Source organism: Macaca fascicularis, chromosome 20, assembly GCF_037993035.2.
Source record: "Macaca fascicularis isolate 582-1 chromosome 20, T2T-MFA8v1.1".
NCBI lineage: Eukaryota > Metazoa > Chordata > Mammalia > Primates > Cercopithecidae > Macaca > Macaca fascicularis.
The window spans coordinates 70095144-70120413 of record NC_088394.1 but is presented as its reverse complement, the minus strand read 5'-3'; the positions used below and the strand labels follow the sequence as shown (position 1 = coordinate 70120413).

The 25270-nt window shown below is 53.0% G+C and overlaps 2 protein-coding genes across 3 annotated transcripts in view; both read right to left on the bottom strand.

The window, feature by feature from the left end:
* Positions 1–2958: 2958 nt before the first annotated feature.
* On the bottom strand, positions 2959–5268 carry EXOSC6 (exosome component 6). The gene has a single exon (XM_045381725.3). The coding sequence runs from the start codon at positions 5226–5228 to the stop codon at positions 4410–4412; it is 819 nt and encodes a 272-aa protein (XP_045237660.2). The 5' UTR covers positions 5229–5268; the 3' UTR covers positions 2959–4409.
* The window catches only part of AARS1 (alanyl-tRNA synthetase 1), a 38731-nt gene continuing 17436 nt past the window's right edge, over positions 3976–25270 (bottom strand). For both annotated transcript variants that reach the window (XM_005592535.5, XM_015442924.4), the window contains exons 6-21: positions 24975–25119; positions 24475–24620; positions 22866–22974; positions 21964–22114; positions 20425–20549; positions 19845–19989; positions 16354–16532; positions 15052–15165; positions 12354–12560; positions 11699–11883; positions 8733–8841; positions 7953–8066; positions 7241–7360; positions 7034–7120; positions 6588–6701; positions 3976–6245 (exon numbers count right to left, since the gene is read on the bottom strand). In XM_005592535.5, the coding sequence (XP_005592592.1) occupies positions 6060–6245; positions 6588–6701; positions 7034–7120; positions 7241–7360; positions 7953–8066; positions 8733–8841; positions 11699–11883; positions 12354–12560; positions 15052–15165; positions 16354–16532; positions 19845–19989; positions 20425–20549; positions 21964–22114; positions 22866–22974; positions 24475–24620; positions 24975–25119 (2236 nt within the window). In that variant the 3' untranslated portion in view covers positions 3976–6059. The remainder of the gene's footprint in view (positions 6246–6587; positions 6702–7033; positions 7121–7240; positions 7361–7952; positions 8067–8732; positions 8842–11698; positions 11884–12353; positions 12561–15051; positions 15166–16353; positions 16533–19844; positions 19990–20424; positions 20550–21963; positions 22115–22865; positions 22975–24474; positions 24621–24974; positions 25120–25270) is intronic.

Sequence of the window (25270 nt, the reverse complement as noted above, 5' to 3'; positions counted from 1 at the left end):
GAGCGGCTTCAGCCCCCAACGGGTCTCCAGGAACAGCCCCCTGCCCTCTGGGGAGAAAAAGTGTGAGTGGGGGCCACAGTCACACCTGCAGTGCTAGGGAGCAGTTGGGTGGCCGCACCAGCTGTCACGGCAGGCCCCGGAGCCCAGCCTGGGCACCAACCCTGCCCCTCTCCCCGCAGTCCCCACCGAGGAGCTGCATGACATCCAGGGGGCGCTGTGGCAGATCAAAGCCCAGGTGGACAGTCTGCTGCAGAGCCTGGAGCGCATGGACCGGCAGCAGGTCCCACCCGCAGGTCTGATCCCCATGCTCTGTGGGAGCCCAGCTTTCCCCACTCCTGAAGATGCCCGGTGCCTGGGGCCCTGCCTGTGCCTTTCCCTGTCTTCAGGTCTCCCTCCCCGGAGTACACTCCCCACTCCCCATCCCTGGGCTGTACTTGAGGCTCAAGGACTCTTGTGGCTTCTGAGTCACCCCCACCCACTCAGCAACCGCCTGGAGACAGAACCACACGTCCCAGCCCATCTGTTTCTTGCCCTCTTGAGTCTTAGAGGCCCTAGGTCATTGCTGGGCATTAAGTGGCCTCTCTGGGGTCAGCTGGGGCCTCCAAACCCAGCCATTGACTGATGACCTTCTCTGCACAGCCACAAAGGACAGTGGAAAAAACAGGGGTCCTGGTAGCAAGGGCTCCTCCTGCAGCTCTGAGCCCCCGCAGAAGCCTCGGAGCGAGGAGGCTGGTCCAGAGGCAGATGGCTACGAGGGCGGCACAGACACGGAGTGGACAGTGAGTGACCCGGCCCCGCTGCCCCATCTCCACCGTACTTGTGTTGGGTTCCTTGTGGCTTCCCTGTGAGCAAGGGGGAGGGCCTCTCTGGTCAGTCCAGGAGCCCGAGGTAGTGCGGAGGGGAGGTGTGTTTCCTCTGTCAGAGTCATGCCCAGTAGGCTGGGCCCCTGTCCTGTTTTCTGCCTCCCAACCCTGGGCTTGGAGGGCTCAGCTGTGCCAGGGTCGGTTCTAGGCTGAAATACCTTCTCCCAGAAGGCAGTGGGGGGACAGGGCTGGAGCACCGTAAAGGGAATGTCACAGGTGTGCCCCATGGCCCCAGACCCCTGTCTGAGACCCAGCTGGAAAGCTTGTCTTGGGTTTCAGCCGGGTTTCAGCCAGGTGCAGGGGCTCACGCCTGTAATCCCAGCACTTTGGGAGGCCAAGGCAGGTGGATCACCTGAGGTTGGGAGTTTGAGACCAGCCTGACCAACATGGAGAAACCCTATCTCTACTTAAAATACAAAAAATTGGCTGGGCGTGGTGGCTCACACCATTAATCCCACCACTTTGGGAGGCTGAGGCACGTGGATTGCGAGGTCAGGAGTTTGAGACCAGCCTGGCCAAGATGGTGAAACTCCGTCTCTACTAAAAATACAAAAATTAGCTGGGCACGGTGGTGAGCGCCTGTAATCCCAGCCACTTGGGAGGCTAAGGCAGGAGAATCACTTGAACCCATGAGGCAGAGGTTGCAGTGAGCCGATATCGTGCCACTGCGCTCTAGCCTGGGTGACAGAGACTGCATCTCAAAAAATAATTATTAGCCTGGTGTGGTGGCGCGTGCCTGTAATCCCAGCTACTCTGGAGGCTGAGAGAATCGCTTGAACCCGGGAGGCGGAGGTTGCTGAGCTGAGATCGCACCATTGCACTCCAGCCTGGGTAACAAGAGCAAAACTCCGTCTCAGAAAAAAAAAAAAAAAAAAAAAAACCAGCTTCCTGCGCTCTTCCTGCTGCTGCAGGGTTTCTGGCTGCCGCATGGACCATGCCCCCTGGGGAAGCTGTGGCACACTAACCTTCCTGGAACTGGTAACAGCCCTGTGTGTGGCATTAGAGTACCTGAATATTCCCTGCCCATCCAAAACCACCACCTCTTGCCGGTCTGAGGCAGGCCATGCCCGGCCCACAATGGGGCTGGAGCTCTCCCCCATCTACCCACCCAGCTCTGTGTTCGGTCTGCTGGGCTCAGGAGGGCTTTCACTGCTGCCTAGATCCTGAGTCACACCTGTAATATCTGGGAAAAGAATGGCTACATGTAGACGACTGTTTTCTTTAGCCTGGTGGTTCTGAGTTTCTAGGTCTTAGGTAGAATATAGAGAAGCCCTGAGCTGCTAAAGCTCTGGGGAGGAAATGGAAATCGGGGTGTGGGGGAGACTAGATGTTGAGTAGGTGGCCCCCCTTTCCTAGCCTCTCATGCCTCCGGCCCCTCTGCCACTATCCTGCTTCTGTTTTCCCTACAGGTGAAGAACCACGCTGAAGACCAGGCCAGCCAGGAGGCAGCAGGAACCCCTCCAGCCTCATCAGCTCCTGGCATTCTCGGATAGACAGCTCCTTGCCTTGCGTAGGTTTTGAAAGCCACCTTAGCAACCTGAGATGCCTGATCTGGAGCTGGGGCAATGGAAGTGAACACAGGGCTTGCCAGACAAGCAGAGGGCCAACCTGTAGTGGTGGGTTTAGCTTCTTTAGAGGTTGCATTTCGAGATGATGGTCCTGGGACTGACACGGTTAGGAGGTGGCCTGGGACTGCACCAGGTCGCCATCCTCATGAAGCTGAGGCTCTCTTGCAAGGGGCAGATGACAGCCCATCCCCACCCCACCCCCACCCCCACCCCCACCCCCCACCCCACCCCACCCCTCCCCTCCCCTCCCCTCCCCTCAGAGGGCACCCTCAGCCTTGTCTGAATGCAGACACAGCTGATCTTCACTCCCCTCCCGATACACCGCCAGTCAACAGATAGCCAGCAGATCTCCCTGAGTTTCCAATCTCCCTGAAACTGCTGGAATGTTCTCAGTGTGTACCCCACACAGCCCTCTTTGGGCTCCAGACTCCCCATCTACTCTAGGAAGTCACCCTTCAGAATTACATTATGTCCTCTCCCCACTGGTGTGATACTATTTCAGACCTGCTCTAGAAAGACACGTTATGTCAGAAGGGAAAAAATAAAATTTGTATTTTTCCTGGTCAGGGGTTCTGGGTGTGGCCCCAGAAACTCATTCTGGTCCTTGGGCTGACCCAGGTCGGCCCTTCCTAGAGAAGCTGAGTGCAGAGAGGGGACCAGGCCGCCTTCCAAATGGCAGTCACCTAGCTTCCTACCATGCAGTCTTGAGCCCAAACCAGCAGAGCTGGTAGCGACACAGGAAAGACCCCACCTCGTGGTGAGTCAGTCAGGTTGTACCTGGCCTTCCTAGCAGTGCACCTGCCCTCTGCGGTGCTGCTCAGGGTCTTCCTTGTAGGACCAGGGTGCCACTTCTCACCAGCAGTGGAGGCTCGGGTTGTGCCATTCTGCACATGGCCAAGGACAGATGGCTTCTACGCAGAGCAAAACCCTTTTCAGCTACCCAGCACCAAGCCAGGTTGGGGCACGAGGTGCACTCAGCGCACTTCTGGGGCCGTACTTTTTTTCCTCAGACGGAGTCTTGCTCTTGTTGCCCAGGCTGGAGTGCAATGGTGCGATCTCCACTCACCGCAACCTCCACCTCCCGGGTTCAAGCGATTCTCCTGCCTCAGCCTCCCGAGTAGCTAAGATTACAGGCATATGCCACCATTATTAGTGCTGGCTAATTTTGTATTTTTAGTAGAGACGGGGTTTCTCCATGTTGGTCAGGCTGATCTCGAACTTCCGACCTCAGGTGATCTCCCTGCCTTGGCCTCCCAAAGTGCTGGGATTACAGGTGTGAGCCGCCGGCCCGGCCAACTCTCCCTACTCTCGTCGTATCTCAGCAGTTCCCCTAACTCTGGTTCATGTGGGGGCAGCTGCTTCTCCAAATCACAGCGCTCCCCTCAGGCTCTGCAGCTCTTTTCAGCCCGTCTCCTGTTCACGTGGGCCTAAGGAACAGAACCCGTTTAAGGCAATGCCGCCGCGACCCTTGACACCTGGGATGCAAGAACAAAAGAGCCTTGCTCTCTTAAATCCCGGACCAAGAAGAACCACACCATAAGACGTTTTTCAAATATAAAAGGGTCTTTCTTTTGGCTCAGACACAGAAGGCACAGTCGTCTTGTCCATCCTCTGAAAAGTCGCCCAGTTATATCGGAGGGGGTCACTGGCTGGCCTGAATGACAGCAGCTCTAGGTACCAGCTTCCAGGTAAGTCCAGCTAAAGTTTCCAACTTGGGAGTCAGGATGCGCTCACAGGTTTCCTCAACTGGGTCGAAGCTAAGAGCCGGCTCAAGTAAAGTTCCTTTAACGAGGTTTGTAAAAACCCTTTCCAACACCACAGCTGTCCGGCGCCTTGGCTCTGCTAGAGCCTACCCAGGTGCTCTCCAGGGCTCCGGCTGCTTACCTCGACGCAGGCTGGAGGCCGACGGCGCGGGTCTTTTCAGGGACGGCGGCAGCACGGTCCTCGGCTTGCGTCCGTCGTTGCTCAGGCTTCTAGTTCAGGGCTGGGCGGCGGCGCCCCTGCGGCGCGCCGCCCGCACCAGGCTCTGCTGCAGCACGGGGTAGAGGCGCTGGCAGCCCTCGAGCCCCAGGCGTACGGCCTCCGCCCAGCTCTCGATCAGGCCGCCCTCGCCGCTGCCCAGCAGCCCGGCCACCTGATTCAGCACAGGCATGAGCGCCACGGTGAGGCCCGCGGCGGCGCGCTCTTCCTCTAGTCGCGTGGGGTCCAGCAGCCAAGTGGGCGCGGGCCCCGGCGCGAGGCTCAGGCCACAGCCCACCACCAGATCGTACATCTCAACGCCCGCGTCGGCCAGGGCGAGCGCGGCGGCGGTGAGCGCGGCGGCCAGGGCCGAGCCGCCGTCCTCCAGCAGCAACGCCGACACCTCGAGCTGCGCGCGCGGGTAGCGGCCCAGGCGCACGGCCGGCTCCAGTGCCTCCTGCAGCGCCAGCGCCAGCTCACGCTCCTCGCCGCCGCCCGGGGGAGCGCGGCGCCGGCGGCCCGCGAAGGGCGCGCGGCGGAAGTCGCACAGCAGGCGACCGCGCAGCGCGGCCGGGGCTTCGCCGCCAGATCCGGCCGGGCCGCCGCCGCGCTCGCCTCCCTCGGCCTGTCGCGGGCCCGACACTGCACACAGCACCTTTGTGCCTCCCGCCTCCAGGTAGGCCGAGCCTTTGGCCTGGCTCAGCAGCCCGGCGCGCGCGTACACGGGCCGCAGTCGCGTTGGGTCGCGGGCGGCGGGCGCCTCCTCCTCGTCGGCCGCGTACAGCTGCGGCGGCTGCGACTCTTCAGGGCCGCGGATGCGGCGGTGGTCCCCGGGCATGGCGGCTCCTGGCTTGAGAGCCGCTTCCGCCCAACGCACTGCCGCACCCACTGGTTCTTCCGTTGCTTAAAGACGCGCGCCTGCGTGAGGGCTGTCGGGAGAGTGACGGGCGACGCTACAGCGCCTGCTGGAGGCTCGGAGGGAGAACGGCCGGCGTCCCTGGCGCCCTGGTCCCACTTGTGCAGGGCTGCCTGATCCATCCCTCCTGCTGGAAGGCAGCGGGAGAGCAGCTCCAAGGCTTCTCTGCTTCCACTAACCCCATCTACTGAATTATGAACGCCTTGCTCCATGTCACCCTACCTATTTGGCCTCAACCTCCACAAACGTTTGAGGCAACCCCAGGGGCTTTTCCCAAAATTTAGGGTTCTGGGGCTGGACTAGGTGAACACTACAGCAGCCAGTAGAAGCCACAGCATTTATTCTACAGACAGCAGGGGCCAAGGGCTGTCAAAACAGCGAGCTCCACCTGGGAAGAGGGATAGAGATCATATAGCATTAAGTATTGCACGTGGTCCTTTTATTCTCTGCAGCAAAAAACGATTCGTCCTTGCTGACACGGAAAGCTCAGGCTGGAGAGCTGTTATCTACAGATGCGAGTGTGGTGATCAACAGCAATGCGGGGGTAGTGGTTCTCGACAGATGGCACTGATGTGGAGGGCTCAGGGCAGAAGTATAAGGGGCGCTGAGTCACAGGACTGCTCGTGAGGGTGTTCCAGGTACGGCCGGGGTAGGAGGGGCTCTCAAAAGGTCCCAGGATTCAAATGTTCTTGTAGCAGATGAAGAGCTCCCGGCTGGACAGATGGAGCCAGTAGAAGCCACCTCCTCCCCCGCTCAGTTCTTTACATCCCCGAGGCGCAGCTGGGCGAAGGAAGTGGCCAGCTGCAGCGCCTCCTGCAGGCAGCCAATGTTTTTGCCTGTGGCCTGTGCAGACACATCCTTGCCCCCACCTTTACCGTCCATCAGGCCTGACACCTGCTGTACCCACTCGCTGGCTTTTAAGCCCCGATTGGCTGCATTCTAGAAGAAAGAAAGGGAAGGGGGAAGTCAGGACAGAAAATGGGATTGAGGGAGGAGCCATCACCCACTCCTTTGCCCTGGGTGATACTGCTGGAGGCCGAGACAGACTTTACGGCTAGTGCAGGGGGCAGTCATGGCCCCTGCCAGGACAGGACAGAGTGGCAAAGCCAAGTATCAACCAGACAGATGCAACCAATGAGGAGGCCTAGGTAAGGGGTACTGGCAAAGGTGACCAACAGGCAGGCAGGAGACAGGCTCTTTTAAATGCAGGTTGTACACACACAGGCCTCAGCAAACAAGCTTAAGACCCAACACTTCCCACTGGTGCAAGGTGGTTCTGACCTGAGGGACTTGACACAGGCAAGTGATCTTGCCAGCCTCGTTGTCCACCGTGAAGAGCATGGCAGACGTCTGAGGGGAGTGTGTCTTGAAGAGCTTCAAGGCTTCATTCAGGGCCTGTGGGGAGAACATGGCTCAGACCATAGTGCTGGAGCAGGGACCCTCACTAGTGTGAGCATTTGCAGCCCTCAGAAGGACCGCCACCCACCCCCACCCCTTCCCAGAGCAGATGTAGTCCTCAGGGCCTGGGTGGAGGACCCCAGTGTAGGGCCCTGCCCACACCCTGGCCCAGGTGTGCCTCCCACATGCAGGGAGCTGCTGCTCCTCCCAACCTTAATCCCAGACAGTGGGCCCTTAGGCAACCACTTGGCTCAGAGCCACAGAGGTCACATATCAGCCACCAAAGGGCTGATGTGCCCCAGGGGAGGGGGCCCCGGCCCCTGGGTTGCCTTGGCTGAGGCACCGCTCTCCATCTCCAGGATGACGAGGGGCTGGTTGGGGTTGCTGTCGATAAGCTGCTTTGTCTTCTCTAACACCTGCAAGAAAAAAGTCCAGAAGAGCAGCTCAGACCAAAAGCACAAGCCGCGAACCCCTGGCTGTATCCTGCCGGCCTTTGCCTAGGAAACACTCTGGCCACCGGTGCTGCCCGGACTCACTCGTTTCTGGACATCGGCTTTGCTGGCTCGGTCTAGGTCATCCATGACCTTCTTTAGGGATTTGAGAGTCTCCCGCAATTCGTCCTTCTGCCACTGGGGGATGACTGCAGTGGCCAGGGCCTGGAACGAGAACCAGAAGACCATCTGAATCTGGGCCACAACTTGCTGGGATGTCAGGGTCAAGCCCACCCCACCTGAACCCAAGTCCTCCCTGACTAGTGTCCTGGAAAGGAAAGCAAAAACACAAAGCTGTCTTCTGGCTTTGAGACCAGTCCCTTCTGGAGCAGCTGCGGCAGGTAAAACAAGGAGGGCTAGAGAGAAAGGAACAGTAGAAAGCTGGGCTCCAAGTCAGGCCTAGTCCTTACCAGGCTGGGAACAGCCTGTGATGAGCTTCCTGGCAGCTTGAAATGCAAATAAATGCCAGGCAGGCTTGGAAGCAGGGGGCAGCCTTTTCCCCTTCTCCAAATCCCTCCACCCCAGTGCCCACACATGCTTGGGAAGAGCTCTCCTGCTAGCAGCAATGGGGGCAGCAGGGAACCTCCAGGGTCCAAGGCCAGGATCCATGGGGTCCCTGCTACAAGGCTACAGGACAACAGAAGTCAGCCCAAAGGCCCATTCCACCAAGAACCAGGGACTGACTGACTATAGATTTACTGAAGCCAGGGCATGTCTCATGCGTCAGGCCCTGAGGAGGGAGGGAAGCCACCCCTACCTCTCCAAGGTCAGCGATCTCCCTCTGCACATCCTTGTTTGGAGCAGTCTGGGCCTTCACTTTGGCTTCCATGACAGAGAGAGATTTCTTCAAGCTCTCTGCTTTCCTGAGGGCCTGGGAGGGGACACCCGGTCAACCCCAGGTAGGAGGCCTGAGTCAGCCTCACTATCCTGGGTCTGAGCGGCTGCCCCAGTGGTAGGCCCTGCAGCAACACACCCCAAAAGTGTCTGTGGGGAGCAGGTACTGGCAGCATCAGGCCCCAGCAAGGAACACAGTGCTCACAGGCCCACTGGCAACGGCTGTACCCAACTCTGACTTGGGGATGATCAAGCTCGAGAATCAGGAACCCCATCACCCAGGAAGTGGCTAACCCTGGGGCTTTAGCACAAGTCAGACACACCAGTTCCCATGACAGAGCACCCATCCTCTACTGCACGGCCTCAAACTAAGCACGCCCCTAGGGGTACATGGATCAGTGCCGGGGGCCCTGAAGCCACAGCGAATCTATGTCTTACACCCTCTTCCACATGGAGATAAGAGGGGGTAGATAGCCAGATTTACATATATTTTAAGACTAAACACAGGAAAGCTAGGAAATCTTCTGTGGTGGCAGGTTTCTTCTGCCAAGCAGGGGTAGGACACTGGGGCAGGGGGAATGGCCAGTCTCCACTTTCACTCTGACTGCAGCAGCCATGCAGAGCACTGTTTGCTCTATGGATTCGCAGACTGGGCTCCTCTTGCCCTCTTCAGATAAGCCACAAACCAGCCTGACCTGCTCACCTTCTGGGCTTCGGCACCCGTGACAGCCACGATCCTCCGGATACCCTTGGCGATGGCCTCTTCCGTCACAATCACAAAAGCTCCCGCGTGACTTGAGTTCCGCAGGTGCCTGAATAGCAGAAAACAAAGGTCGTGGTGAAAGAGGTCCTTGGCAGCCCTTGGCTGGGGGTCCCACTAGCGGACAAGAGAAGCAGGAATGGGTTGAAAGTCAGGGAAAGCCTGGGCTTGGGAGTGTTCTGACACCGAGCGAGACACCAGCTGACCAAGCCTGAGTGTTCTCAGCTCTCAGATGGGGATGATGCTCCCCACGTAGCTGCTATGAAAATCAAATGAGGCAAAGAGCAAAGTCCTTTGTGGTCCCTAATATCCAATACAGTCTTACCATTAGGCTCTACGTGACAGTTTTGGTCCTGTGGTGGAACTTACGCTCTATTTTTGTATTCCTGTTCATTAGGGGACAATTTGAGGACTGCTGTTAAAATCTTACCACAACCCCTTGAACAAATAGGCTTTATTTCAGTTGTTCAGAGAACCTCAAATGCTTATTAATTCATCCTCATTCTTTGACAGTGGTATAAAGGTTTTTTTTTTTTTTTTGAGACAGAGTCCTGTTCTGTTGCCCAGGCTGCAGTGCAATTGTGCAGTTGTGGCTCACCACAACCTCTACCTCCCGGGTTCAAGTGATTCTCCTGCCTCAGCCTCCCAAGTAGCTGGGAAACAAGCACCTGCCACCACTCCTAGTTAATTTTTGTATTTTTAGTAGAGACAGGTTTTCACAATGTTGCACAGGCTGGTCTTGAACTCCTGACCTCAAGTGATCCACCTGCCTCAGCCTCCCTAAGTGCTGGGCATGAGACACCGCACCCAGCCCTTGTATAAAGTTTTTGAAAGCTGTTTCCTGCCCAATTCAGCTGGGCAGAAAAGCCTGTAACTCAATCCCCCAGACCCCTACCCTACTCTGCACATCCCACTTGCTCCCTGCCTGCCAGAGGCCTGCAGGGGACCTTGGACTGTCTCATCCATGACATTAAGAATGTTCTTTTTGGCCGGGCGCGGTGGCTCAAGCCTGTAATCCCAGCACTTTGGGAGGCCGAGACGGGCGGATCACGAGGTCAGGAGATCGAGACCATCCTGGCTAACATGGTGAAACCCCATCTCTACTTAAAAATACAAAAAACTAGCCGGGCGAGGTGGCGGGCGCCTGTAGTCCCAGCTACTCGGGAGGCTGAGGCAGGAGAATGGCGTAAACCCGGGAGGCGGAGCTTGCAGTGAGCTGAGATCCGGCTACTGCACTCCAGCCTGGGTGGCAGAGCGAGACTCCGTCTCAAAAAAAAAAAAAAAAAAAGAATGTTCTTTTTGGCCTGGTGGCTCACACCTGTAATCTCAGCACTGTGGGAGGCTGAGGTGAGTGGGTAACCTGAGATCAGGAGTTCATGACCAGTCTGAACTCGTGGAGAAACCCTGTCTCTACTAAAAATACAAAATTAGGCCAGGCACAGTGGCTTACACGTGTAATCCCAGCATGTTTGGAGGCCGAGGTGTGTGGATCATGAGGTCAGGAGATCGAGACCATCCTGGCTAACATGGTGAAACCCTATCTCTACTAAAAATACAAAAAATCAGCTGAGCGAGGTGGCGGGCGCCTGTAGTCCCAGCTACTCGGGAGACTAAAGCAGAAGAATGCCGTGAACCGGGGAGGCAGAGTTTGCAGTGAATCGTGATCAAGCCATGTGCACTCCAGCCTGGCAACAGAGCGAGGCTCCCTCCTAAACAAAATTTGCTGGGCGTAGTGGCAGGTGCCTGTAATCCCAGCTACTCGGGAGGCTGAGGCAGAAGACTCACCTGAACCCTGCAGGCGGAGGTTGCAGTGAGCCAAGATGGAGCCATTGCACTCCTGCCTGGGCAACACGAGCGAAACTCTCTCAATAAAAAAGAATGTTCTCTTCCTGGCTGGGCATGAGGGCACATGCCTGTAGTCCCAGCTACTTGGGAGGGTGAGGCATGAAAATCGTTTGGCAGTGAGCTGAGACTGTGCCACTGCACTCTACCCTGTGGGACACAGCAAGACTCCATCTCAAAAAAAAAAAATTCTTTTGATAAGGCTTCATTTGGGGCCGGGCGCAGCGGTTCAAGCCTGTAATCCCAGCACTTTGGGAGGCCGAGACAATCCTGGCAAACACAGTGAAACCCCGTCTCTACTAAAAAAAATACAAAAAACTAGCCGGGCAAGGTGGCGGGTGCCTGTAGTCCCAAGTACTCGGGAGGCTGAGGCAGGAGAATGGCGTAAACCCGGGAGGCGGAGCTTGCAGTGAGCTGAGATCCGGCCATTGCACTCCAGCCTGGGTGACAGAGCAAGACTCCGTCTCAACCAAAAAAAAAAAAAAGGCTTCATTTGGAAGCAGGAACTTTCCAGGCCACCATGACCTTCCCAGAAAGCCCCAGAGAGCTACAGAGGAATCCAAATTGGCAGAAGTGGCTATCCCATGCCGAACTGAGCTGGGTCAAGCATGTAGCCTGCTCAGGGGCTCTGAGACAATAGAGCTACATTCCCGAGATGCTGCCCAAGCTGTCAAAGGAAATTAGGTGAGATACCAGGAACGGAAAGGGCTAGGACCACATCAGGAGCTCAACGAGCACTCCAGGCCTTGCTGAATCCCAAATTCACACTAGCCTTCTTGTTAGTTTCAGCCCAGCAAATAGCAGCAAGCAACTGCATGGTAAGTGTGAATACAATGTTTTCCACCTTATCCTCCTGGGAATGTTTCGTCAGCAGATGTTAACATCAGATACGGGAGGTCTAATGAGCACAATAGAAGGCTGAGATTCTTGGGAACACTATTTAGCAACTGCATTTCTGAGGACTTCACTGCAACCTTAGAAAGACGAGAGTTGTTCTAGCCTAAGACCTACATCCTCAGAAGGTGATGGCAGATGACCCCTCTACTCTGCCCCTCCATGGTACTCACGTTCCCCCACAAAACTCAACAGAAGTCAGGGAGCCGGCAGGCCCAGAGGGGTCATCCAGCAGCTCAGACACCGGGACTCCGATGGAGACGACTCGCACAGGGTCAGGATAGGTCTCATCAAACACAGCCCGTAGGCCCTGGATGGCTTTTGCTGCCGCCAGGGGGCAATCCTGAGTGTAGACGGGCTGCCAGACAAACACAGAAAAGAGCTGGAAGAGATCCCTGGAGGTGCGCTATGACAAGGCAGGAGAGCATGGTCCTGCAGGCAGGACTCGCGTTCCGACCTGGCTCTGCCTGGCACGTGCCATGAGCGTCCTGAATCACACACCACATGCAAAGTCAAGGGCATCAGTTTGGGAATTTCCAACTATTTTGTTTAACTGTGGACCAAATCTTATATGTGAACAGACTTAACTAGAATAGCTCTGGTTCTCCTAAGGTGGGGGTTGGACAAAGGCCTCTCCCTCTCCCCTTCAGCAACAACCACCACTGCCCCGCACTGCCCCCTACAAAAGCACAGGTGAAGAATCACTGCTTTAAGCAAATCTACATGCAGGACGAATCTGGTAAAAACGGAGAGCACCGCACTGCTGAGACTGTGGACAAACAGTGATGGTGCGGGGGGAGGGAGGCGTTCGGCCGTCGCCCATCCTACCTTGGCTGCCTCAATCATCTCATTAGCAATCTCTTCAGCCTTCTTGATCTGTTGGGTGGACATGGCTCCCTTGGCAGTGAAGTCAAATCTAAGGCGGTCAGGAGCAACCAGTGAGCCTTTCTGGTCAGCTTCCCCAAGCACTGAGCGCAGGGCAAAGTTCAGAATGTGCGTAGCTGTGTGGTTGCTCATGATGGGTCTTCGTCGGGGCTGGAAAGGGCAGAAGGGCTCATGGAGAGGTCTGTAATAGACTGCTAGTTATCTCCCGGTACCTGCACCCCCAAGTGCTACAATTTTTTTTTTTTTTTTTTTTTTTGAGACGGAGTCTCACTCTGTCGCCCAGGCTGGAGTGCAGTGGCCGGATCTCGGCTCACTGCAAGCTCCGCCTCCTGGGTTCACGCCATTCTCCTGCCTCAGCCTCCTGAGTAGCTGGGACTACAGGCGCCCGCCACCTCGCCCGGCTAGTTTTTTGTATTTTTTAGTAGAGATGGGGTTTCACCATGTTAGCCAGGATGGTCTCGATCTCCTGACCTCGTGATCCACCCGTCTCGGCCTCCCAAAGTGCTGGGATTACAGGCTTGAGCCACCACGCCCGGCCCAAGTGCTACAATTTTTAGTTGGAAATATGACTGTGCAGAATAAAGGTTACACTTCCCAGCTTCCCTGTGGCTAAGTGTGGCCATGTGACTAACTTCTGGTCAACAGGTTTTGAGCAGAAGTGCTGTCTACCATTAAAGGGATGGGACAGGTCGTCCCATTTCTTTTCCACCACCTAGAACAAGAATTCTCAAACGATGGCCTATGGCTAAATCTAGCCTGTCATCTGTCTTTTCATTTTTAGAGACAGTCTTGCTCTGTTACCCAGGATGGAGTGCAGCAGCGCAATCATAGCTCAGTGCCACCTCAAACTCCTGGGCTCAAGCGATCCTCTTGCCTCAGCCTCCCAAGTAGCTGGGACTACAGGTACACACCACCACCCCCAACTAATATTTTTTATTTTTTGTAGAGATGGGGTCTCATGTTGTTGCCCAGGCTGGTCTCAAACTCTTGACCTCAAGCAATCCTCCCGCCTCAGCCTCCCCAAATGTGTGTGTTTATAATTTTTTTTTTTTTTGAGACGGAGTCTCGCTCTGTAGCCCAGGCTGGCGTGCAGTGGCCGGATCTCAGCTCACTGCAAGCTCCGCCTCCCGGGTTCACGCCATTCTCCGGCCTCAGCCTCCCGAGTAGCTGGGACTACAGGCACCCGCCACCTCGCCCGGCTAGTTTTTTGTATTTCTTAGTAGAGACGGGGTTTCACCGTGTTATCCACAATGGTCTCGATCTCCTGACCTCGTGATCCACCCGTCTCGGCCTCCCAAAGTGCTGGGATTACAGGCTTGAGCCACCGCGCCCGGCCTATAAATTTTTATAAAGTTTTTTTTTTTTTTTTTTTTTTTAAATATGGAGTTTTGCTCTTGTTGCCCAGTCTGGAGTGCTATGGCGCGATCTCAGCTCACTACAACCTCCACCTGCTGGGTTCAAGCGATTCTCCTGCCTCAGCCTCCCGAGTAGCTGGGATTACAGGCATGCGCCAGCACACCCGGCTACTTTTGTATTTTTAGTAGAGACAGAGTTTCTCCATGTTGGTCAGGCTGGTCTCGAACTCCAGACCTCAGGTGATCCGCTCGCCTTGGCCTCCCAAAGTGCTGGGATTACAGGCATGAGCCACTGCGCCTGGCCATAAACAAGTTTACAGCAGACACACGTGTTCGTTTACGTATGGTCAATGGCTACTTGTACACTCCAACCACAGAGCTGAGTAGCCATGACCAAAAGCATGTGGTCCACAAAGCCAAAAATATTTAGTATCCAGTTATTTACACAAAGTTTGCCAACCCCTGGCTTAGACAGTGGATCTGATAGCTATCCTCTGAACCAGGAAATCAAAGGCAACGCCCCAGGAAAGAAGTTGGAGTGACAGGTGAGGAGAAGCCAGGCCCTCTGACTCTGTGGGGCAGAGCCTCCATATCAGCTTGAGCTTTTCAGAACATACACTGCTATTCTGTTTTAAGCTACTCTTACTCTGGAGCTCTGTCACATGCCACAGAGCCTACCTCTTCATTCTTCAGCATCCTTGGCTCCTGATGAAAGTAGGTAAGATTAGAAAAGCAATCCATGGCCGGGCGCGGTGGCTCAAGCCTGTAATCCCAGCACTTTGGGAGGCCGAGGCGGGTGGATCACGAGGTCAGGAGATCGAGACTATCCTGGCTAACATGGTGAAACCCCGTCTCTACTAAAAATACAAAACACTAGCCAGGTGTGGTGGCAGGCGCCTGTAGTCTCAGCTACTTGGGAGGCTGAGGCGGGAGAATGGCGTGAACCCGGGAGGTGGAGCTTGCAGTGAGCCGAGATCACGCCACTGCACTCCAGCCTGGGAGATACAGCGAGACTCCGTCTCAAAAAAAAAAAAAAAAAAGAAAAGCAATCCATGAAAGCAAGTCCACAGGATCTTAACTGAAATCACTGGTGAAATCACTGACTTGGGAACATACAGATTAACTCTTAGTTGCATCCCTCACAATCCACCAAATGCACTGAAATTAACCTCTGCGGTCTACTTACAATGTCACTAGGGAGTAATAACAGTGACAGGACAATTTAAAGCCAGAGGAGAAGGTCATTACTAACCAAATCCAATGGGGGCCACAGTAACCCAACTCACCTCATCAATAAACAACCGGACCTGATCTCCCACTTTCAGGTCACCGTAGATCGTTCCGATGTGTAGCACATACCCTCCTCGGACCTGAGCATTCTTCACCGTAAACTCTGTTTTCTAAGAGGGGTCAAGGAGGAGAGCAATAAATAAATCCTTAAAAATATATAAATTTTCTTCTATTTTCAATATAAATTCATGTATATAAAAAATTCTCTTTACATATGTAAATTGTACACACACACATATTCCATTAATATTATTAAATATAATTAAATAGGCCAGGTGCAGTGGCTTATGCCTGTAATCCCAGCACTTTGGGAGGCTAAGACAAGTAGATCACCTGAGGCCAGGAGTTTGAGACCAGCCTGGCCAACATGGTAAAATCCCATTTCTACTAAAAAAAATACAAAAATGAGCCACGTATGATGGCAAGTGCCTATGATTCCAGCTACTTAGGAGGCTGAGGCAGGAGAATTGCTTGAACCCAGGAGGCAGAGGTTGCAGTGAGCCAAGATCGTGACACTGCACTCCAGCCTGGGCTACAGAGCGAGACTCCATCAAAAAAAAAAAAAAAAAAAAATTTATTTGTGCACACACACAGACACACACGATATTAAGAAGCATCTTAGATTTTTTTTTTTTTTTGAGACAGTCTTGCTCAGTCGCCCAGGCTGGAGTGCAGTGGCGCAATCTCAGCTCACTGCAACCACCGTCTCCTGGGTTCAAGCGATTCTCCCCTATCAGCCTCCCGAGCAGCTGGGATTACAGGCATCCGCTGTTATGCCCAGCTAATTTTTGTAGTTTAGTAGAGACAGGGTTTCACCATGTTGGCCAGGGTGGTCTCAAACTCCTGACCTCGGGTGATCCACCTCGGTCTCCCAAAGTGCTAGGATTACAGGCATGAGCCACTGTGCCCAGCCGCATTCTTAGAATATTTAAAAGCTTCCATAAAGAACCTGAAGCCTAGGGAGACAAAGTAACTCATTCAGCAGCAGCAGAGCTCTAGGCTGAGTTTTCTACAAAGACACCTCCCCTTCAGAGAGCTGCCTCTCCTTTTTAAGGTGCAAAGCTTGTAGGAAACTTGCACCCTGGCTGCAAAAATATTTCTATGAGGGTACCCAGTGGCCAGGAAAGCAACAGGTACAAGCAGCAGCTCCCTCAGCTTCAGAAATACTGACCATGGAACCCAACCCAAAGGGGTGTCAGGACTGCTCCCAAGGCCTGGAGCACTGTGGGGCAAGAGCAGCTCCCCGGCTCCATGCCTGACCCTCCTCGGCTAACAAGGAAGAAGAACTGTTGGCTCACATCCTCGCTGCTGTCATCCACCTTCACCAGGTAGCCTTCGTCATAGATCTGCCCTCCTTGCTCAGCATAGAAACAGGTCTTGTCCAGCACCACTCCACACTCCTGGCCTGTGGACACCTCTTCCACGAACATCTTCTCCCTGCGCAGAGCCATCACTGTAGCCACTGTGTTCTCAAATACTGCTCGAGGGAATGCAGAAAGGGGACAGTGGGTCAATGACCTTTTCATGCCTTCTTAGCAGACTTTTGCTGGATTCTCTTTCTCAAACTCTTCTTAGCTCCAAATTGTCCAATTGTATTTTGGAAGCAAACCCATTAGACTATGAAAGGGCTTCACGGCCAGCGCAGTGGCTTGCCCTGTAATCCCAGCACTTTGTGAGGCTGAGGTGGGCGGATCACGAGGTCAGGAGATCAAGACCATCCTGGCTAACACAGTGAAACCTCGTCTCTACTAAAAATACAAACCATTAGCCTACCATGGTGGTGGGTGCCTGTAGTCCCAGCTACTTGGGAGGCTAAGGCAGGAGAATGACGTAAACCCGGGAGGCGGAGCTTGCAGTGAGCCTAGATCGCGCGACTGCACTCCAACCTGGGCGACAAAGCAGCAAGACTCCATCTCAAAAAACGAAAAAAAACAAAACAAAACAACAGCAAAAAAAAGGGCTTCCCATCAAAGAATGCAACACTCTGTCAGGTGACCAACTGTCCCAATTTTTAGGGCTGAGGGGTTTCCTGGGATGCAGACTTTCAGTGTTAAAACTGGGACATTGGGTTACCCTAACTCTGAGCTACTGAGCAGAAACTTAGTGCATGAGATTAGTGGATCTTTAAGAGTAGTTATAGGCCAGGCGCGGTGGCTCAGGCCTGTAATCCCAGCACTTTGGGAGGCCAAGGCGGGTGGATCACAAGGTCAGGAGATGGAGACCATCCTGGCTAACATGGTGAAACCCCGTCTCTACTAAAAATACAAAAAATTAGCTGGGCGTGGTGGCACAGGCCTGTAGTCCCAGCTACTCGGGAGGCTGAGGCAAGAGAATCGCTTGAACCCGGGAGGCAGAGGTTGCATTGAGCCGAGATCACGCCACTGCACTCCAGCCTGAGTGACAGAGTGAGACTCTGTCTCAAAAAAAAAAAAAAAAAAAGAGTGGCAATAAATTCCCCTAGTCCAAGGTCAACTCATAAAGAATATACTCGGCCGGGCGCGGTGGCTCAAGCCTGTAATCCCAGCACTTTGGGAGGCCGAGGCGGGCGGATCACAAGGTCAGGAGATCGAGACCACAGTGAAACCCCGTCTCTACTAAAACTACAAAAAATTAGCCGGGCGCGGTGGCGGGCGCCTGTAGTCCTAGCTACTCAGGAGGCTGAGGCAGGAGAATGGCGTGAACCCAGGAGGCGGAGCTTGCAGTGAGCCGAGATCGCGCCACTGCACTCCAGCCTGGGCAACAGCGTGAGACTCCGTCTCAAAAAAAAAAAAAAAAAAAAAAAAAAGAATATACTCATTTTGTAGGTTCACTTGAATAGATTCAGGTATAATATTGTTCTCGGCTGGGCATGGTGGCTCACACCTGTCATCCTGGCACTTTGGGAGGCCAAGATGGGTGGATAACCTGAGCTCAGGATTTCGAGACCAGCCAGGCCAACATGGTGAAACCCCATGTCTACTAAAATATAAAAATTAAACGGGCATGGTGGCACATGCCTGTAATCCCAGCTACTTGGGAAGCTCAGGCAGGAGAATCGCTTGAAGCTGGGAGGCAGAAGTTGCAGTGAGCCAAGATTGCGCTACTGCACTCCAGCCTGGGTGACAGAGCGAAACGCCATCTAAAAAAAAAAGATTGTTTTCTACCAGGGCAAGAAAGCAGCAAAAATATGTATTGCCAATTTATTTTTTTGAGGCAGGGTCTTACTCTGTAGCCCAGGCTGGAGTGCAGTGGCACAAATATGGCTGACTGCAGCCTCAATCTCCCAGGCTCAAGTGATCCTCCTGCCTCAGGCCCACAAGTAGCTAGAACTACAGGCGTGCGTCACCACACCCAGCTAATTTTTGTATTTTTGGTAGAGACATGGTTTTGCCACGTTGCCCAGACTGGTCTCACACTCCGGAGCTCAAGTGATCCACCCCCGCTCACATTCCAAAGTGCTGGGATTACAGGCATGAGCCACTGCACCAGCTTTGTTTCTTAACATTAGAATACTATTATCCAGCCGGGCGAGGTGGCTCCCCCCTGTAACCCCAGCACTTTGGGAGGCCGAGGCAGGCAGATCAAGAGGTCAGGAGTTCGAGACCAGCCTGGCAAACATGGTGAAACCCCATCTCTACTAAAAATACAAAAATTAGCTGGGCATGGTGGTATGTGCCTGTAATCCCAGCTACTCAGGAGGCTGACGCAGGAGAATCGCTTGAATCCAGGAGGTGGAGGTTACAGTGAGCCAAGATCATGCCATTGCACTCTAGCCTGGGCAACAGAGCTAGATTCCATCTCAGGAAAAAAAAAAAAAAAAAAAGAATGCTATTCGGATAATAGCATTCTAATAGCATTAGGATAATAGAATCCTAATACCATTCTTTTTTTTCCAAGATGGAGTTTCACTCTTGTTGTCCGGGCTGGAGTGCAATGGCATGATCTCGCCTCACTGCAACCTCTGCCTCCCAGGTTCAGGTGATTCTCCTGCCTCAGCCTCCTAAGTAGCTGGCATTACAGGCACGCACCACCACACCCAGCTAATTTCCGTATTTTCAATAGAGACAGGGTTTCACCATGTTGGTCAGGATGGTTTCAAACTCCTGCCTTAGGTGATCCACCTGCCCTGGCCTCACAAAATGTTGGGATTACAGGTGTGAGCCACAGCACCAGGCCCCTAATAGCATTCTAATAGTCACTGTGGATTGTATCAATGTCAACTCCCCAGTTTCCTGCATGATGTTACAATTAGAGGAAACTGGACAAAGGGTGTGAGACCCTTCCTACAATTTTTTTTTTTTTTTTGAGACGGAGTCTCGCTCTGCTGCCCAGGCTGGAGTGCAGTCGCCGGATCTCAGCTCACCGCAAGCCGCGCCTCCCGGGTTTACGCCATTCTCCTGCCTCAGCCTCCCGAGTAGCTGGGACTACAGGTGCCCGCCACGTCGCCCGGCTAGTTTTTTGTATTTTTTTTAGTAGAGACGGGGTTTCACTGTGTTATCCAGGATGGTCTCAATCTCCTGACCTCGTGATCCGCCCGTCTCGGCCTCCCAAAGTGCTGGGATTACAGACTTGAGCCACCGCGCCCGGCCTTTTTTTTTTTTTTTTTTTCCCACAACTTCCCGTGATGATAATTATTTCAAAAGAGAGCTAAGAAAACTTCCAGCCAAGGGTGCCTGTGTGTATAGAAGTGCATAGCGTGACTGTACGGCACTCCAGGAGAGGCTGTCAGCAGTGTGCTGGATAGCTAATCTTGAGAAACAATTTTTCAAACACCCTCCAGATACGGGGCAGAAGGAGCAGAGCACCATACCGTAGCTACCACTGAAGTCCAAATGGTAATTGTACTTTGGGGAATCATCTGTAACCTCCAGACCCCGTGCCCGGAGCTCTTCGATAGCGTAAATGTCCAGCATAATGAGATCTTCCCCACCGGCTCCCTTGCCCTGTGATTTCAGCTGTCAGCAAGAGAAATAAGCGTAAGTTACACTACAGTAGGAGAAAAGGGATTCCAAAGGACTGGAACTGGCTAAACTATGCCCAGCGTAAACTGCCAGAACAGGGTTTTTCAATCCTGGCACTACTGACATTTGGGGCCAGATCATTCTCTGTTGTGGAGGATCCTCTTGCAGTGTGGGATGCTGAGCGGCACCCTGGCCTCTACCAAGTACATGACAGCAGGATCTGCCCCTGGTTGTGAAAACCAAAAATATCTTCAGACATTACTGCCAATTGCCCCCTGGAAGGCACACTCGCCCCCGCTTATGAACCACTGGTCTAGGGGAAAAAGGACTTCAAACACTTTAATGGAAGGAAACTCATGCTCGGTCTGCAGTCAAGTGGTGCTGAGTTGGAAGGTGCTGGGTTTCCTGCTCACTCTCCAAGTTCTTTACCTGGGCCAGTTTCCTCTCCTCTTCAAAGCCATCCATGTCTACCACCAGGCCCTTCTCTTCAGCAATCAGTCCAGTCAGATCCACTGGAAACCCATAGGTGTCATAGAGGAGCCAAGCAGTGTCTCCTACACAGCACAAAGGAGGTGTGTCAAAAAACACAGATGGCCCCTTTTCCATGCCAAGTCCTCCAAGAGGATGCTGGGATTGGCAGAAGGAATTAAAGAGATAAGGCCAGTCAGTATCGGCCCTGGGTGCCCATCAGAAAATCCAACGCATGTTTTCCAGTTAACCTGGGGGAAACACAATGGATGTCCTGATACAAGTCTAGATTTTGTTTTTTTTTTAATCTTTTTTTCTTTTTAAACCTCACCTAGGCTGGGCACAGTGGCTCATGCCTGTAATCCCAGTACTTTGAGAGGCTGAGGCGGGTGGATCACGAGGTCAGGAGATCGAGACCATCCTGACTACCACGGTGAAACCCCGTCTCTACTACAAATACAAAAAATTTGCCGGGCTTGGTGGTGGGCACCTGTAGTCCTAGCTACTTCGGAGGCTGAGGCAGGAGAATGGCGTGAACCCAGGAGGCAGAGTTTGCAGTGAGCCAAGATCGCACCACCGCACTCCCGCCTGGGCAACAGAGCGAGACTCCATCTCAAAAACAAACAAATAAATAAATAAATAAAAATAATAATCAAAACCTCACCTGGACAATTTTCTATTTCTTTTTTCTTGTTGCCCAGGCTGGAGTGCAATGGCATGATTTTGGCTCACTGCTACCTCCACCTCCCGGGTTCAAGCGATTCTCCTCTCTCAGCCTCCTGAGTAGCTGGGATTACAGGTGCATGCCACCATACCCAGCTAATGTTTTGTATTTTTACAAACATTAGGGTTTTGCCAGGGTTTTGCCATGTTGGGAAGGCCGGTCTTGAACTCATGAACTCGTGATCTGCCTGCCTCGGCCTCCCAAAGTGCTAGGATTACAGGTGTGAGCCACCGTGCCTGGCCAACAAATCTCTCTCTTCATCTGAACATAAGTGTGTTCAATTTGTGAAAATTCATCAAGCTTTTCCCTTGTTTGTTATACTTCAATAAAAAGGGGAAAAAAATCTTTGGAATTTATTTTCCCCAAATTGCAAAACAGTATATATCAAATATTCCCACTCTTGCTTGAAAAATACACACCCACAAATACCTACATGTATTTATTTGCATGCAAACAGAAGAATCCTGAAGAGTTATACACCAAACTGTTAAGAGTTGTTCCCTCTAAGAAAAAAAATCTACCCTCACCTTGCCCCTGGGAAAAAGGATTTTCTTTTTCTGAACACTTTTGTATTCTGTATCGTTTGAATACTTTGCCACAATGATGCAATGCTTTTACCATTTTACCATAAATTCCAGTTTGCACCAAAAGCAGTTCAATCAAGCTATGTTCAGCCTCAGACACACGGGAGCCCACAGTCAGTCTGTGAGAAAGGGCTTGTGTTTCCCAGAAAGATCAAACGGCCAGGATGGAGAAGTGCAAAAACTGGTCCCTACCGGGAATGGTCTTGCTGTCTCCCAGGCTCTGAATTTTCCTGTCCAGGATGCGACGCCCTCTGCTGAGAGTCTTGAGAAACTGCACCTCTTCTTCATTAATGATGTCCTTCACCATGTCTGGGTCCTTCTTCAGCTCAGGAAATGCATCTCCCTGACAAAGGGGAAGCAAGATGAGGGGCTGGATGAAACCAAAGACTATTCCCTACCCCCTCTTAAAAAACCTCCTGGCCGGGCGCGGTGGCTCACGCCTGTAATCCCAGCACTTTGGAAGGCCGAGACGGGCGGATCACAAGGTCACGAGATTGAGACCATCCTGACTAACATGGTGAAACCCCGTCTCTACTAAAAATACAAAAATTAGCCGGGCGCGGTGGTGGATGCCTGTAGTCCCAGCTACACAGGAGGCTGAGGCAGGAGAATGGTGGGAACCCAGGAGGCGGAGCTTGCAGTGAGTGGAGATCACACCACTGCACTCCAGCCTGGGTGACAGAGCGAGACTCCATCTCAAAAGAAAAAAAAAAACCTCCTTAGCAGGGTGCAGTGGCTCATGCCTGTAATCCTACCACTTTGGGAAGCCAAGGCTGAGCTCAGGAGTTCAAGACCAGCATGGGCAACACGGTGAAACCCCGTCTCTACTAAAATAGAAAAAATCAGCTGGGCATGGCGGTGTGTGCCTGTAATCCCAGTTACTCGGGAGGCTGAGACAGGAGAATAGCTTGAACCCAGGAGGCGGAGGTTGCAGTGAGCCGAGATCATGCCATTGCACTCCAGCCTGGGCGACACAGCAAGACTCTGTCTCAAAAAACAACAACAAAAAGCTCCTTAGCAGTATGCCCTCTCCCACCCCATCCCTCTTAACGGATTGCTTTAGCACAGAAGGGTAAGCAGAGAAATGAACCTACCAGGGACTGTACAACAACATCTACTAATGTAGCAAAGAAGCCCCTGCTGGCATTGAGCTTTTCATGGGCGTACCGGACAGCTCGGCGGAGAATCCGTCTCAACACATACCTGTAAGAGGCAGAAACTAGTCCCCAACATTCCCAGCTGAGAGTTTTGTCGTGAATCCGTTGGAATCCTACCCAAAGCAACACCTCTTTCAGGAACTTTCTTTTATCCTAAGCATGCACTTTTGCATTCCCCAAGGTCATTAATTTTAGTGTAAGACTCAGTAACATACCCACAAATACCCATCAAGGCTTGCCTAGAGTAAACGCTGGTTTGTTTTCCTTTCACATTCAGTTACCCATATAGGAAGGCAAGACAGACAAGATGTGTACTTGATGCCGGTGATCCCAGGTCCTGCCTGTCAGTAACAGAGCTTCCCAGGGCTGGTCAATACCCTGCCCCTGCCAATCTCCTATCAGGCAACTTTAAATACAATCCTTATCATCTGTACTCAGCAGCAGAGATTTAGGATAGTGGCAACTATGTGACAGTAGCTGAAACTCCCTTCATCTCTTAAAAAAGCGGTGGAGGGATTCTTCCAACTGCCCAAAAGACAAGGAAACAATAACGAAGGATGGCTTTAAGTTTCATAAAAAGGCCAGGCGTGGTGGCTGACACCTGTAATCCCAGCACTTTGGGAGGCCATGGCGGGTGGATCATCTGAGGTCAGGAGTTCGAGACCAGCCTGGCCAACATGGCAAAACCCCATCTCTGGCTGGGCACAGTGGCTCACACCTGTAAGCCCAGCACTTTGGAAGGCCGAGGCGGGCGGATCACCTGAGGTTGGGAGTCTGAGACCAGCCTGACCAACATGGAGAAACCCCATCTTTACTAAAAATACCAAGTTAGGCATGGTGGCGCATGCCTGTAATCCCATCTACTCGGGAGGCTGAGGCAGATGAATCGCTTGAACCTGAGAGGTGGAGGATGCGGTGAGCCGAGATCAGGAAATTGCACTCAGCCCGGGCAACAAAAGCGAAACTGTCTCAAAAACAACAACAAAAGGCCAGGCGCGGTGGCTCATGCCTGTAATCCCAGCACTTTGGGAGGTCGAGGTGGGTGGATCACGAGGTCAGGAGATCGAGACCGTCCTGGCTAACACGGTGAAACCCCATCTCTACTAAAAATACAAAAAACTAGCCGGGCGCAGTGGCGGGTGCCTGCAGTCCCAGCTACTCGGGAGGCTGAGGCAGGAGAATGGCGTGAACCTGGGAGGCGGAGCTTGCAGTGAGCCGAGATCACACCACTGCACTCCAGCCTGGGCGACACAGCGAGACTCCGTCTCAAAAAAACAAACAAACAAAAAAACAACCATCTCTACTAAAAATACAAAAATAAGCCAGGCATGGTGGTATGCACCTGTAATCCCAGCTACTTGGGAGGCTGAGGCAGAATCGCCTGAACCCAGGAGGCAGAGATTGCAGTGAGCCGAGATCACACCATTGCACTCCAGCCTGGGCGACAGAGTAACACTCCATCTCACAAAAAAAAAAGTTTCATAGAGAGTCATACATAGCACATGTGGTGCCAGTCCAAACACTACCCAGTGTGCAGCATACTTACCCGCGCCCTGTGTTGTCAGGCCGGCCACCATCAGCCAGTGCCACAGTGATGGTCCGAGCGTGGTCAGCCAGCACCCGGTAGGCCATGTCAATCCCATCAGCATCCTCAGCACCAACCTTCCCAGTGTACGGTCGGGCACCTGTGCCCTACAGGTAAGAATCAGGAGGCAGCCCTTTAGGAAGCAGCCTTTCTGGGGCTACCTCACCCAAGGAGGTTCCTAGAGGATTGAGGAGCATTAGGAGAAAGGATGCCCGTCTTGCCAGATCCTATAACCCCAAGAATGTGACACTGGGGAAGTGGAGAGACTCCAGCCAGTCCCTACACTCAAAAATTACACTGTCTCAGGTCTAGAGCCTCACATTATTAACAATGAAGTAGCAAATGGAAATGGGTACCCTTAGCTGGCAAAGCATGTGGTCATTTTTTCTTTGACAGCACTGTTAAGAACCCAGCCTGGAAAACTCCACAGAAGTTTGCAATGTTTGCAATAGGACCGGTACCTTCTGAATGGCTTCAAAGTAAGGGACAAAAAGGTCAGTGTCATAGTTGGACATCTTATTCTGCAGCACAGATACCAGTCGCTCCAGGCCCATCCCTGTGTCAATGCTTTTCTTGGGAAGAGGTTTCAGAATGCCATCAGCTTCCCTGTATGATCCAGAAGAAGAGGGGGTTGAAGCAGAGACTCAAGCTGCCATCTCTCCAGTCCCTGCTGGTTAAAATTCATTTACAGAGCAGTTTGCAGGCTGTGACCATCTGCCAATTGACCGGTTTGGTGGGAAGAGGGAAGTGGAGTGAT